The 15982-nt window shown below is 45.6% G+C and overlaps 1 protein-coding gene across 12 annotated transcripts in view; it reads left to right on the top strand.

Moving 5' to 3' along the window:
* The window catches only part of LOC114880013 (zinc finger protein 853), a 65575-nt gene that overhangs the window by 25562 nt on the left and 24031 nt on the right, over window positions 1-15982 (top strand). For 6 of the 12 annotated variants that reach the window (XM_029195549.2, XM_029195550.2, XM_029195557.2 and 3 more), the window contains exons 4-5: window positions 10523-10716; window positions 14246-14275. In XM_029195549.2, the coding sequence (XP_029051382.1) occupies window positions 10523-10716; window positions 14246-14275 (224 nt within the window). The remainder of the gene's footprint in view (window positions 1-10522; window positions 10717-14245; window positions 14276-15982) is intronic. The other 6 variants (XM_029195552.2, XM_029195547.2, XM_029195556.2 and 3 more) reach the window with 3 other exon arrangements.

Below are 15982 nucleotides of genomic sequence, written 5' to 3'. Positions count from 1 at the left end.
GCAAGGTAAAGTCACCCCTTCCCAGCGAGACGATGGTACGCGCGTGTTTGAAAAAAGGGGCACGTTCCTCGGGCGAAATTGACCGGACAATTTTAAAGCCCACTTAAGACTGCGAAAAATTGCCGTATCGCCGGTGCATGAATAAAAATTAAGTCCTCCTCCGCGGGATCTCGTAGAGCGGAAAAACGGGGTAGCTCCGTCATCGGCACGCTTTCGAAAACGAGCTCGCGAAAAAGAGACGACGAGAAAGGATCGAGTACTCTCGAATTCATAGTCACGCTTCTTGTTTTTCCCTCGACGTCGTTTCCGGTTCCCTTTGCCACTGCCGATGCTGACCTCCTGACAGAACCGTGAAGACGCGCCTCCCTTTTCTCCTCTACCTTTTTCCCTTCCTACCTCCTACTTTTAATTCGCTAATTTCACCCAGTTAAGAATTTATGCGACGGAATGTCTTGCCAGACGTCTCGAGAAAAATCAAAGCGGCGCAGCGGAAAGAACGACGGCCAGCCCTTTATCACAAATGACGCGGAATGAAAGATTAAACAAAAGCGGCAACGTTTTATGCGTCCAATGCGAAGGGTGGCGCGGGCAAACGGGAAACGTAAATCGTATCTCGTTTGTAACAGGCAATTTCTTCTTTTCCTCCGGCAATAATATTCTTTCCTACTTCGAGCCAAATTTATAATTATAACGCGTTCTGTTGATTGTTTTCTCGTTCGAATAGCCGATCGATCGAACGAACGTACGAAACGAACGCGATACCAGTTCGGCACAGCTTACTTAATTAATTCGCGTAATATGAGCTAATCAACTCTCTCGTAGCCGTACCGTAAATATTTTAACGGCCGATATTAATCCTAATATTAGTTTGCGCGCGGTCATCGTAAATTATTCGTGTATCAAAATTATGCGGTTCGGTTCGAAACGCGGAAAGGCTTTTTGCAACTCGAAACGTCGAGGGTGCGATTCTCTGCAACCGGCTTATCGGCAATCGAACGATGAAAACCCTCGAAATTCATAGGGAACTCGCGTCGGTGCAAGATAATGTAGAGGCGCGTTTGTGAAATTATTGTGAAATAATCAAATTCGCTGGAAAAGACGAATTTCCTAGTGAAATCGAGGATGCAGAGAAGAAGTAACGGTCAGAGAGTTCTGTTGCCCGATAGCGAAGAGAAAGGCAATTAAAGCGTTAAAAGGTAAAAGGTAAAGATAATTAAAACTCGAAGACACCGTATGGCCTGCCAGAAAATGAACGTAGTCATGCCGCATATGCATAGGCCATCGACCAATGAGTCTATTCTAATTTTCTACGAACCCTTCCGCGGCGCTGCATTTTTTCCATGAGGGTTAATTTGAATAGGGTCGCTGGCCCTATACACACCGAGGATGGGATGGTTCGGCGATACGCCTACGCTTTTTTTCAACCTCGACCTACTCTTCTTTCTTTCTTTCTTTTTTTCCTTCCGCCTTTTTTGGTTCTCGTCGAACGAAACCCGGGCTCAATGCGGCCCGATTGTCGTTGTTTTTTTCTTTCCTCTCTACGCGTGTTTCTCCTTGGGGGTTGATTTCGACGCGGTTGGTCGCGCAACAAACGTTCCATTCGACAGCCTACGAAAACGCCACGTCATTTTTTTAAGGTCACCTTTCAACGATCACACGCGTCATTGTCACTGTGTGTACCGTTTGTGATCCGAGATAAGTAATCTCTGTTTCCGCGATGTTTGCTCGAAACCTTGTTGATAGATTCGCATAGGGAACGAGCGATTGCCTATTCCGACAGTCTTTTCATCGCGATTCATAATGAAACGAATTCCATAGAAAGTTGAATAATAAATAATTAGTATCAAAGAAAAACTGCCCTTTGAATTTAACTTGAATTCATTAAATAAAACAGGAATTAAATATTTCACGACTTCCTTCCAGGGGAAATGGAAGATCTCTAAAATCGTCGAACATAGGAAATTTCCGAAAATGAACTCTCCTAAAAGAAATATTCAATTTTTCTATATACGTGATCGGTGAATATTCTTTCAGTAATATTTATCGTTCTATTAGTTTTTCAAAAGCGCACAAATCTGCAACGCGTTCTCAGATTGTTGCCATGAGAGTGATTTTTTTCTACGAGTTATCTTATCTCGCGCGTTACTGATATAGAATAGAATCCGACGATGCACTTACAAGTAATAAGTGTTCTTCAAATCGTAAAAAGCAAAATCAATGCAAACTTTTTGTTCGAGCGCCGTCGGAAAATGCAGTTTCACGAGTTTCCTTGAAAAGCGAACAGGATCCTTAATCGAATACTTGGTCGTGTTCAAACGGCACGAGATTATTAATTCATCGCAGACTCGTTTCGCAGGACGAATATCATTTAAAAATTCTTAAAGAGACGCGACTCTTTCGGCCCCTTAGAATCGACGTAACCCTTTCAACCCTTTCGTATCACTGACTTACTTTTCGAAACCTTTAGGGACGAGCGGGAAGTTGCATAATAACTTCCTTGCCAGTCGGAGGAACATCCCTTCGTCCCGTGACCTTGTCTCTTACGTCAGGAAAGAAAGGAGAATACCGCTAAGAAAATATTCAATAGAAATACGTGGACGAATTTAACGAAGGAAAAACTGTTTCTCAACGGTAGGGACAAGATACGCGCGCGATCCGTGTAAGCGTACCAACAGAAGGTTGTAATCTCGCTTCATACCAGTTCTCTATCTAACGTCTACTCGCATGCGGTAAACGGTCTACGAAATCTAGATTGACTTTCTAAGCTGGCACGAAAGCGACTTTTTGCTCAAAATCAGGTACGATCTTCAACGAGGACTGCACGATCACGCTTCAACCGCAGAACCGGTCTGTAGGTTAAGGATACTTTGCTCTGCTCCGCCACCGGTGTGGCAATAATTTCGCACAAATTCCACTCGGGGCCTTATTAAATTACCATTTTCTCATTCCCCTATCGTTACCGTGACATTCTTCGTCGTTTACAAACAAATATCCACCGATTAATCGTCGAAATAAATGGAATCATATTCTGTCCGGCATGAAAACGTGCAGTAAACTGTGAAACCAGTTTCTCGAAACGGCCGCATCAACGACTCTTCCCCGTTAACCGTTCCTAATTAGAGCAGTGATAAAAAAATCTTTATAAGAATATTGATCCTTCGCGATACTTTCTATACTCCGGCAAAGATATCTTTCATTTTTTCTTTTTTTTTTTTTTCTTTTTATATATATATCTCGTTAGAAAAATAGAATCTGAAAGGAGAGAAGATTTAGCATTTATATATCGGACGGTCGGGCGGACGCGGCCGGTTAAGAATATTGAGCACGGTCGGCCGTAAAATAAGATATAGATTTCCATCTAGTAAACTTTCTACACGGCATGTGTGGGAGGCAACGCAGAAACGCCATACGGCATACGAGAACAGCTCTGGCGTCTTACGTTAGAAACTTTGGGCGCAGCCTTGTGTGCACTGCTCGAGTTATACGCTTCGCACACCTAGACGCTGATGTATACCTTGCACCAAGGAACGGGGTTTAAAGACGTGTGGGCACTCGAAACCGGCATTCGAGCTCAACTTTGCTTCGAATGTGGGACGATCTCTACCTTTTCTAAGCTTCGACAATGTGTCTCGAAAAGTCGGCGAAAAAGGACGCAAACGATTAAGACTACGGCTACAAGAATAAAAACATCTGTGGGGGAAAGTTTTCAACCCCTTCGTAAGCTCGCCATCCTCTTTTGTGTTTGAAGCTCGTGCCGTACGAAAGAATGGTTCGATTCGGGGTTTCTTTGAGCGTCGGTAAACCAGAAACGAGCTCCTCGTCATTGGGAACGTCGGTCCTGTCAATAACAGGTGGAGGATCTGGTTCCTCCTGGTTTAATAGGTGTTCATTACCCAACCTACTGACCTGCTTCGATTCCTATTACGAATTTTCTGGGTCTTTCATGAAACTTCATTAGCTGACCACCCTTTTTCTACTATTGTCTTTATTCTACCACCACTGGTAACAGTATGATGTAACGCGAGCACGACCCTCCGAGTGTAGAAACGATCGTTAAAATTATTACACAGAGACGATGACTACGAGAATCTCTCTCGAGCAAATGGTTCGCGATGAAAAATCGTAAAGACGCGAGAAGGACCATCAGGACTTAGCTTCGGCCACTCGACAGGCCGAACATTCGTTCTGAGACATTAATTTTTACCCCTTTTTACCCCCGACTGCCTAATGACCCGAAGTCTTCTACGACGAGGACGAGGAGGAGAAAGACAGAGAAATTGTAGAAAGAGGTAGAGAAAAAAAAGGTCTCGACGAACTGTCCGTTAAGTGGCGAGCATCGTCGCCAGGGAAATGGTTCAAGATCTTGTCCTGCATCCAAGAACGATCGTTACCAGTCGGACGGATGTGCCAGAGAACAAGGGTGCTCCTGTCGGTGGGCCGTGTACACTCCTTCCTTCCTTCCGGTATCTTACATAATTCCTCCTCGTCCGTTTTTCACCACCGCTTCAACCCTTCTTCGTACGACCCCCTTGGCTCGTTTTCACCCCCTTCAAGACGAGAGCGGCAGCCACATCGTCGCAACAATGGGTCTCATCAGGCATCGGGAATAAATTATGCTCGGCTAGGTCTGCCAGAAAAATGACCGAGCCTCGAAATTAGAGCTTGTAGTCGCTAGATGAGAGAGAGAGAGAAAGAAAAAAAAGCCGCTAGCGAGAGGCTGCGTTTCCACTCGAATTGTTCCTACAATTTCTCGCTAATTAATACTTTGTCGAACGAAACGGAAAGAAGCGAGGTATCCTGGCAGGCTGTACTTAAATGGCCGAATCGAAAACGTTCGAACACGGGACACCCCGATGGAGGGGAGGCGAAAAGCGAAGAACAGAGCAACGAGCGTATAACAAATCGGTGAAAATGAGTTCGTCGGCCTGGTTGGGGTAAAAGTAAGCCACAGGAAGAAAGGGTTTCGAGAGCCTGCAGGTCACCGACCCTGACTCTCCCTCGGAGCATTCTAAAAAAACGCGAAGGTATCGGTTGAAAAGAAGAAAAAAAAAGAGAGAGAGACGATAAAGAGTTTCGGACAGGGCAGGTGAAACGGTGCGAGAGGGTTAGAGGGAGAAAGATGAAAGAAGCTACCATATGCCCGAATAATGTTCCACCCGCGTACGATCCGACCAACCGGCACAACGAGTTTGTTGCCATCAACTCGAACGGGAACCTTCCGAAATACCTGTCGACTCGAAACGTCCGTCTTCACGATGATCGCTCTTCGAAGGATACATCTGGATTCGCAGGGCCGAGATCTCGGTCGGTGAATCGAAAGACGCGAATTACGAGGATATCGATCGCGAACGATCGCCTAAACGTCTGCCACTCGACGATTCTCAAACACTCTCGGCACGTTCGGCCGTCGTCGTTCGCGGAGATATCTGAGAAACTAGATTGCTAGACATAGCTATTCGACGCAAACTCCCCGAGCTGCTAGAAATGGTATCGAGCAGTGTACGTATTCCAGAGAAAACAGCCGAAGACTCTACCGAATGATTCCCCACTGATCGAGCTTCCGAGTCATTCACCCTTCGCGAACGATTCCGTTCACCCCCGTCCCTTTCGACTTTGCCATTGAATTTTTTACTTTGAACAAAGAAACATTCGGTTGAAGAACGTTGAAGATGGAAGAATGAATCGTTGAAATGTACGGGGTGGTGATTTCGTCGGGATAGCTAAGTAGATTTTGAAGAGGATGTACCGGGGTGATTTGGCCTAGACTACTGATGATGACTGTACCCCGCGTATGCGAGGGATATAGGCACACACACTCGTGAAATTTCGCACGTACGTAGGTGCGGTACATTCGCCAGGGGGTAGAAATCATTAAAGGGGCGTGGCGTGCCCGTGGTTGCCCGGATGACGGTCACGTGAACCAAGATGGCCGCCAAGCGGGAGGGCTCCCCTCTTTGCAACAGTCATTTGTTATCGGCCATTTTATTTTAATGATTTCCATGCATGCGTGAAACGCTCGGCTGCATCGCTCGGGAAAGGGATGTTCTCTCTCTCGCTCTCTCTTACTCTCACTATCTTTCTCGGTATCCATCTCTCTCTGGCTTTCTGTGCTCTCTAGCCGGTTCGTTCGCTCCCTATGCGCCTGGTAACGCGTTCTCCTAGCGCGATACACGTTATATACCACGCCGAACGCGCCGCTAACGCTGCTTTCATGGTAATTTCAAAGCCTATAAATTTCAACCGCATCCGCGTTAATGCTCTTCCTTCTTTCGATAAATTTCGTACGATTTCCCGATCATCATTTCCGCCAAATACATAATTCCGCCCGCCGAACCTCCCGAAACGTTACCCCCCCCCCGTAGTTCCAGCCATCGTTTCACGATTTTCCCCCGAAATTACGATCGATCGCAAGAAAATATTGAAATCGAACTACACAATTAGAAGACGATGAATTTAAATCGTTTCTGTGGCGAAACTCGGTTAGTCGGTGTCGGAGAAACCGATCCGGTCTCGTAATTCCTGTAACGACCGATGCCAATGTAATCGTCGATTCGATTATTGAAAATGGAAGGATTTCGCATCATCGGCGACATAATTAATACACGCTTGTTCGAACAGCAACGCGATCGATGTCTTTTTATATCAGTCTAAGTGATTGCCACTTTCTACCGATTGGAATTTCATTCCATCAAATTCTATCCAATATTTTCACCGTTACAAGTGAAACCGATAGAATTTACCTATTTATATACGTACATATAATGATTACACTTCCATTTGAGTTACTCTTGAATTAGTCGCTTTATCGAAACAAATAGCGAGCAAAGCTGTATTAATTAGCGCGAAACCGAATGTCGCAGCACCCTCTAAAAATACTTTTCGATCGAATCCCGTTGATGTGCCTCGGTCGAACGAACAACCCTCTACCGGCCACCGTCAAATATTCCTCGTTCGTCGAATCGAACCTGTATAAATTACGCGTGAAATTTCACGTTCGATCGTATCCCCGAGAATAAATTCAGATGTATGCGCGTTATTTCATTCGAATTTCACTGGACCGGGCTGATTCGGCTCGCCGATGAAAAAGAAACGAAAATCATCATCGAACGGGGGTGAGACGCGCATTCGACAAATATCATCGCAACGTACACAAACATTCCAGCCGATTCGGGCATAACATTCTCGTTCCCGATTTTTCCCATTCAACTATGCATTTGCTCTTCCCCCTTGTCGCGAAATTCAAGGTATCGCTCGTACGAATAACTCCGCGCGAGTTGCATCGTGCGGAGAGAAAGAGAGAAATAGCGAAAAAGATGGAGGGTGAGGTAGAGCGAGGAGAGGAACCGAGACGAGGTCATCGCAACGAGCTCGACGCACGTGCGTGTGAGTGCATGCAATTTAATGATTTCCAGCCGGAATTTCAATGATGGCAACTGGAACGGCGGGCGCGGGAAAACGCGGAGAAAGAGGAAATCGGCAGGGTGTGCAGAGAGAGGGAAAGAGAGAGAAGGAGAGTGTCGGTCGTATGCAAGTACGGGTTGGTCAGGGCTGGCTTGTTGCACACGCGCAAATTCTCACTAGAGAAACAAAGAACGGAAGAGAGAGAAATAATCAAGGGAGAGACACGAAACGGCTGAAAGTGAGGCAACAAAGGGTGAGAGAGAGAAAGCTTGGAGGAAAGCGTGCTCGAGGGATAGAGAGGGCTGAAGGGGGTGAGAGAGATAGGACGTAAATTTTCTAGCGGTGCGTTCATTTGTTCGTTCAACGAAATGCGAATGCATGGATTGCAGGGGACATTAATTTTCTGGCGTGGACGTGTAGTGGGCCGTGGAGGGCCGCTGGGTGGTCGGCGCTACGAGGCCGGAGGGGGCTCGTCGTTTCCACGGACTAGGCAAGAGGGTTGCATAGGTAGGGGTGTGTACGAGCATCGAAGAGGGTTAGAGGGAGCAAGCAAAGGAAGAGAAAGGGCAGGATGATGTGTATAGAAGGGATAGTAAAGACAAAGATGGAGAGAACGACGATGGAAAAGAGAAGAAGAAGAAGCCGCGAATCCCTGGCTTGTTTCTCGTACTGGCACACGCGTGGAACCACGTGCCAGCTTGGCTTTTTTCCCCACCGCCGCGGACCTTTCTACCTTTTACTTTTACAAGCTTGCTTCCCGGTGATTTTGACGAGTGGACAAAACGGGCGTAGCAGCGGCGGGATAAAAAAAAATCTGCACACGCGCCGAACGAGCGTCCGAAGCGGTGGAAAAACGCGGCAGGAATTTTCCAGCCGAACGGTGGGTGGGAAACGCACGCGCCTGCGAAACCGCCCGCACTGACAAATAATCAAATATATCGCCCACTCTCATTTGATATTCGGTGCTAGTGTAGGTGATGAATGTAATGACGTTATACACCGTCAGGGAATTACGGTCGTCAAGCAAAATTTAATGTCGATGCATGTTTAGTGTCGTCACGACAGATACAGGGAAAGGCATTAAATCGAGGGGAGTAAAAAGAGCATCTCGGGACGGGTGTCGAGGTTGAAAAAAGGAAAAAGGGTTCGAATTATCGCTCGTTCATTCGACCGAATCGAGATCAATTGACTTTGAAATCGTTTCGCGATTTTAATGTATCAGCCTGATTGAAACTCGTCCAACTTTATATCAATCGACGATTCTAAAGGCTAACATCAAGAGTGTACTATAACACTGAAACATTTCAAAGTCGAAGAATCCGTTGAATAAACGTCACCCTATGTCGTTTAATAAATACCGTGGAATCTGGTACGAAGAAAGCGTCATTGATAAATTCATTGGTGATGCGTAAAACGGATACGTTTCAAAGTAGATGCAAACACGATAAAATTTTACTCCCGTACACGTAGCTCCTAAATAAACGCGTCTCGTAAAACGTAGCCTGGCCGTGCTTACAAAAATGATAAAGTAAAGCTCGTAAAAGTAATAGTTTACGTATTGGCTATAACTTTGCGCCGTGTGTGTTACGCACTATCTTCCAGTATTACTTTGCCTCTCTATCTTTCCTGTGTTCTCTTCTTTCAGTCGACAAAACGACAATCTCTCATAAATATTAATATATTTAGTTAATATACCGAACGCTACGACACCTCGTATTAAAAAATTGACACATTACCTCTTATTCGATAATAATTATTCCTTGGCTATATACGAGGGAATAAAGCGAACATAAGTACAAGTGGAAAGTGCACGCGACAGATGTTAAGTTAATCGTGAAATTATGACGTTTCGTGTACCACTTTGATCGCGGTAATCAACGCGGTTTTTATCATCTACGATTCTCTATATTCCTGATAATCTATAGATACCCCGCGGGGTAGAAATTTTCTCATTTAGGATACCGTTCAAACTTGACGTTTCTCCGATAGAAAGTTTCCTTTTACATTTTTCTTCTGAAATTTAGAAGACGATCCACATCAAAAACGTCCTGCGACTCTTTTCCGAGTGTTATAAAGAATGTAATATCCTGAAGATATTCGATTCGAAAGAAGTTGCGATTGTTGCAAATCGTTGCTTTTAGCAATTTCATTGTTTCCATGTTTTAAAGATAACACCTCGGAGGGAGGTAACAAGCAGAGGTATCGTAAAACGCGGCCAATCTTCTCCGAGTTATTTTTATTAAAACATCGATCGATCTGAATAAAAGATGAATCCCGGTCGAGGAAAGAAACGGAAAGAAGAATTGGCCGGGGTTGAAAAAGAAAGAGAAAAAAAGAACAGGAGCCGAGGAAGAATGTCGATATTAATAAAAGTTAGATCGAATTAGAATAGACGAGGTGAACGAGGAACCATAGAAAAATTCCAATAAAAGTTGCATCGATGAGCTCTGTTCCTTCAACGTCGAATCAATAGAATAGATTAAACGTCCTTGAAGATATTTCCTAGCTAACATCATAACTGTAATATTAATCGAATTATAAAGTAATCACGAAACGCGCGGATCTCGCGTTAATACGAGAATCCACCGGAGAGACTTTGCCAGCTTGGAATTTATAAAAGCTATCATTGATCTTGCGAACGAGCGACGGGGGTTAAGGTTATTAGCACATGTTAAAAAGAACGAAACGACATCGATTAACGGGTTCACGGTTACGCTTTTAAATCAGGCCACAGGTTACGCGTCGAATTAAAATACCGTCCTCTCTAATGGCCGTTTTAAATCGACTGGCATTTTTTACGCTCATCCCTAAATCTTCCCGCGGCTGATACCTGTTGCACGTGCCCGGAAAAAAGTCATTCGACCGCCGACATCCGTTCGCGTACCTCTGAACCAGCGTTCCCATTAATCTTTTATATTCGAAACGATCGCGTTGTCCCGACGCATTAACCCCCCCTTCGTTTGGCCCGTTTGTTACGTAACAAGCTGAAATCTCTTTAATTAACTCACCTACAATTTTTCTCCCCGTTAATTCGATTTTTCGCCGCTCCAACGTACGGTTAATTACGAAATTGATTTAAACTGTGCATTCTTTTTTTTTTTTCTTTTTTACCTGGTTACAGGAGAACGACCGTACAAGTGCCATCTACCGGATTGCGGGCGGGCATTCATTCAGCTATCGAATTTGCAGCAACACCTTCGAAATCACGACGCCCAGGTGGAACGGGCGAAGAACCGGCCGTTCCATTGCAACATCTGCGGCAAAGGCTTCGCCACAGAATCCAGCCTTCGTACCCACACGTCGAAGGTCAGTCATGTATGTACCAAATCCGACGTCCAACAACAACAGGCATTTTGGCTACTTAACGCGGTGCTCGCACACGATTTAATCAAAAATCGAACCATGGTCGGAAAGATCCGGAGAACCGAGTCTAGAAAAAAAGAAATGATATATCAATCATATTACACGGTTGTACACGTGCGATACTGTTCGTACAATATCTACATATATAATGCATATAATATCTTATCATACGTAACTCGCTAATTCTCCTCTATTTATTAGACGTAAAATTGTGTAGTCTTTCCTTGCGCGGTACGGAACACGTTTCTCTGAATGCACACATGGTGGTGGGTCACACGCTTCTGTCCTGATGATTTCTGTCAGCAGACCGGTCAATTCCATCGAAAGATAGGCTCCGTTTTATCCTCTCGAATCGTGCAGCCTAGCTGTAACAAACTATCGGTTGACCATCGGAGAGAATTAGTCGAATCGACGGCTAACCGATGTTCGCGAAATGACCGCTCCATGTACGGTACCACGGATCGTTGCGAGGCTGGTTTTAGCGACAGTGATTAACAAACTGTTTAGCAGAAGAATATTCATGGTAAACCCGTGCATGGGGTTTCGTTTCGCGACTCGCGCGGGTAACTTTATCACTATCTCCGCGTGTTGCTGGTGTCGTAACAATAGGGAAAGAGATCCTTTAACGGTAGCTTAGATCGTTCTGCTGGGTTTCCTTGTAACAACGCTTGGGACTGCTTTGGTTGTGGTTTTTTTTTTTTTTTTTTTCTTCTTTCACCGACCAGACGCTTCGGACTTGAACGGGATTTCGCAGAGCGATGCACAATTTTCTCGTGGCTTCGATCGTCCATTTATCAATCGCAAACTGACTGCTCGTCGAACGGCATCCTCGACGCGACGTGATCAACCTAAAAAAAGAAAAAAAACATGTTACAACGAGGAACTCGTTTCAAAATACGACGACGACGATGTTTGCATAAGAGACGCGACGAGGGAGCGAACAATAAGCGTTCGTTGACGCGTCAATATCGCGTGAAACGCAATGAGAAAAAAAAAGGAGAAAGCATCGAAGAAGGAGCATCCATTACGAATAGTACGTGAAAGGAAAGAAAAAAAAATGCAACGATCTGGGAAAAAGATCGCGTCTACGACGCTTAATCGAATTCACCCCTGACGGTGAATCGCGGCACGTAGCGATTACCAAAGGAATCTTGTACCGTGGGGTGCTTTTTTGCCCGGTTCGCTCGACCAACTGAATTTCTCAACCCTTTCGCCGTGCCAGGCACATGTCTTGACGAAAAAACGTGGGAAGGCATCTGTCGAGGCCTCTGTACGTGAGTCGGTCTTTTCTCTTGTTTCTCTTCGCTGTCTTCTCGCGCTTCTTTCGTCCCCATGAAAAACCTATATCGACTTCTTTCTCTCCTAGCCAATTAGACCCGAGAAGCACGTTGCGTAACCAGTCGTGAAACTGACATTCTCCCTACACGAGTTCGAAAATTGGACCCGATCAAGACGATTATCGATTAACGCTGCGATGGCAACGATACGCGTTCCCGTTTAAAAATACAGAAATTTAATTGATCCGATAGCAAAGCCTCGACGATCTCATCCATGGCAAGGATATTGGGAGGAAAAGATGCTCCCCAGGCTGCTTCAGCCTTCTCGAACCACGCTCTCGTTTCGTCGTGGAATCAGGTGCAAGTTTGACGAGCCACGCGACCGTAATCCAGCCCCGCGTCGTTTTCTTGCCAATAAATATCCTTCTTTTAACGCGTCCGACCCGTCGAGATCCTCTAATTGAAAGCTAATCCTCGGTTAAGACCCTCGGATTCCCCCCTTTTCACAGGAGTTTTCGCATCTCGATAAATTCTCCCGGAGAATCCCATTTTCAACTCGCATCGATTCGCTTCCCGTCGTTAGCAAAATAGACGAACAATCGTGGACGTATTCGTCGCGAGAGGAGGAAGGATTCGAGTTAAACGTAGCCGGTGAATCGCGGTTAAAAACACAGCCAGAAAGTGGAGAAGTGGAAGATGACGATGACGTGGAAGAGAAACGCGAACACGAAGAGAAGATGTTGCGCGAGAGTGCGGAGAAGTAATTAAAAGCCGCCAGCGCGACAGAAACAGAGTCGGTCCGGCCGGTGAAAATAAAACGAAAGGAAAGGAAAGGAATGGAAATGAGACGAAACGCAACGAAACGAAACGGAACGAAACGAAACGAAACGAAACGAAACAAATGGAGGGACGAAGAGAGTAAGAGAGGGCGAGAGAGAAGTAGCTCGAGAGAGCCCATCTTGCGCGGCTAATCGAATTTTCGCCGGGGCAGATTTCTTGAAATTGTTTTCGCTATTCCAGGCTATCTACTAGCCCCCATCCCTGCCTCGACTACCCTGATAGCTAATGGATCGTTGTTTAAAAAGAAAAAAATAACCGAGAGCGAGAGAGGTTGGCAAGAACCGAAGGAAGAACGATAGAAAGGGGAAATGAAAGAGTTACGCTGTGGGTCGAGGCCTGGCGTGTCGGCGAAACATTATCTCGACCAAGAAAGACAATACACTCCGAGTACAATATTATAATAGGGCAGAGTGTAAATGTATTATAGAGAACGATCGGTAGCCAGCCGTAGAAACTTGGATTTCCTCCCTCTGCGCTTCCTTCGTGCGTCTTACGAACTGTATTATCCCTTTCTTTGTTTCCAACCAGCCGAAGAACAAACGGGGCTGATGTGTTTCTTCGAATTCTCCTGAGCTTTACGCGTACACCGACAGACAACGTGTTCGATCATGAAATTGATCAGTAAATGCAAAAACAAAAGCGTCAGAGTACTGGAGTACGTAGAGAGAGGAAAAAGGGGGTGAAAAATTTCAAGCAAAACCGCTGCCAACTCGCACCCTGCCTGGGTTTCTTTCGCTGCTATTCCCTCTCGTCGCGTCTTACCCACTTTTCGGTGGCACACAACCTTCGTATTTATCTGTAGTTTAGCGGTACAAGGGTTGAATGTCGTGCAACACGATACACAACCCCTTTTCTGCTGGCGGACTTTCTCGTACCTTCGACCTTCTTCCGATTCACCTCCGGTACTACACCTACCCCCATCGAGCCCCTCTTCTACCCTCTTCTTAATTGCCCAAGCACGGAGCTCGGTAAAAACTCGTTAGCCATTAGATTTATTTTTCCTCGCCACGGGGATTCATTTTCGTGTTCTAGAAAGCCGCGCTCGCGCGCTCGTTATGCTGTGCTTCTTTTTAACTACTTTTGCTTTCGGTTCGCGTCCAATCAAAAATATTCCAAATTTTCTCTCGGATCATCGCGCGCGATTTTTCATTAAAGATAATAATTAATAATAATAAAGAAACGCGCGCGTTACAAAGCACCGTCGAGTCGAAAACGAAACGCTTGTTCATCCTTTTCCTATCGTGCAAAGGACGTTGGAATATGGGCATTCTAAAAAAAAAAAAAAAAAAATGCAACTGATTTATTAACTGTCTCGAATTAATGAAAATTGATCTTCATTTCATGCTGGTCTCTCTTTGTCGCAGTGTTCCAAGTACCCGTGGCAACGATTAAAGGTAAAACGATCGGGTCAGAATATTTTCGAGCCCATGGGAATTCCTTTCGAGTGTAATTCCAGTTCGCTTGCAAAATTTCGCTTTTCATTCTCCACGAGAACGATCGGCAAACCGCGGCTCGTACTCTCCATATCCTTCGACTACTATTTCCTCGAAATTCGATGAAATTCAGCGGAAATTCGAAATACGTTCCACGTGTCTGGTATCTGGCATTCGTTAATGGATCACGTCCTTTGCATCCATCCTAACGATCACGTTTCTTTCTCTCGATTCGACGTCGATCTAAACGATTTCAATGTTTTTTTTTCTTTTTTTTTCTCTCGATCTTATCCCTCCAGCAGGAACGCGTTTAACGAAGTCGTGAAAATGATACCTACGGTTCAAGAGTCGTCCTTCGATGAAAACCGCAAACCCGTCTGTAGGAAGAAACAGGGCGCAGGGTGCAATGTTTACATCTGCTTCGACGTTTTTGCAATTGAACCAATTTCCGCTCTTAGCCGAAATAATCTCCTCCCTGCTGTGTTACGCGTCCCCGCGTGAACCGCTCTCGTCGTTAAACATCGCTGTCTGGCGCATCTCCAGAAGAACTGTGCTGTTTGTCTCTTTTACGGCGTTAAAATAGAAAAGTGGGACGAACGGAGCTTTCCCGAGAACTTCTTTATACGCGGGTTCGATAGAAAAGCGCGACGCGTCGCTTGTTCCGACGAGATCTACTCTTCGATTCCGGCATTTTTTTTTCCTTTCTCTCGCAACCCCCTAGATATTAATTTTTTGCACAGTCTCCGCCCCTGCGGGCCCCCTTTTTTTTCCTCCCTCTGGCTACCGTGTATATGCTCCATCATCGAGACCGAGACCTAATGAAATCATTCCCGCGTCGATTCCGTTGGGGTGGGATTTCTGCCTATTGTGCAACGACACCCCTGCGTTTTTTCGCTCTCCTAGTCGAACGAAAGCGCTAGAGGGTCGCGTCGAAACTGCTATTGGTACAACACTCGGGGGGGATAAAGCTGCGTCCTCAACCCTTTCCCGGTTGTTACATTTTGTTGTTTTTTTTTTCTCCTCTCTCTCTGTATATGCCGGTAGCCTTTCCTCGCTCTTCGGGGGTGATTGGACACGCATAACGCGCGGATTACCAGCGCGTGATACGCCAAAAAACGCGACGGCTCGGAATAATACGCGATAGACGATAGAATGGAAGCGAAAAGAGACGCGACAAATGAAACAGCCCGTAATGAAAAAGATCACACGTGTCCCGCCGCGGATTATTTCGCGTTCGTTCAATCTCTGACGCGTACACGTTTTTTATTTTTCTTTTTTTATCTTTTTTTTTTCAATTACATTCACGGCGATGAAGCGTGACGATCAGGCGTTAATAGCCGGCAGGGATTTTTGTCGCGACACGTTCGAGGACTGAGTTTTTCTCCGAGGATCGCCTTAAGATCGAAGGGAAGATGACGCGGAAAGAGTTTCGCGGCAAAAATCGAGCATCTGGCTGAGAATAAAAGAGCTGAATACCTTTCACAGATTCAAAGTTTATCGGTGTAGCCGAGTATCGTACGAAGGTTGTCTGCCGGCGAGGCTCGCGCGGCCTCGTTGCGGCTAAAAAAGCCAAGGAAAGGAGACGGCCGAGGAAGAAAAAGAAAAAAAAAAGGAGAAATGACGCGAAAAGAATTGCGTGTCGCGAGAATAACCTTCGGGCTTTATCGC

This window comes from Osmia bicornis, chromosome 10 (assembly GCF_907164935.1).
Source record: "Osmia bicornis bicornis chromosome 10, iOsmBic2.1, whole genome shotgun sequence".
NCBI lineage: Eukaryota > Metazoa > Arthropoda > Insecta > Hymenoptera > Megachilidae > Osmia > Osmia bicornis.
This window is presented reverse-complemented; position numbering and strand designations above follow the sequence as displayed.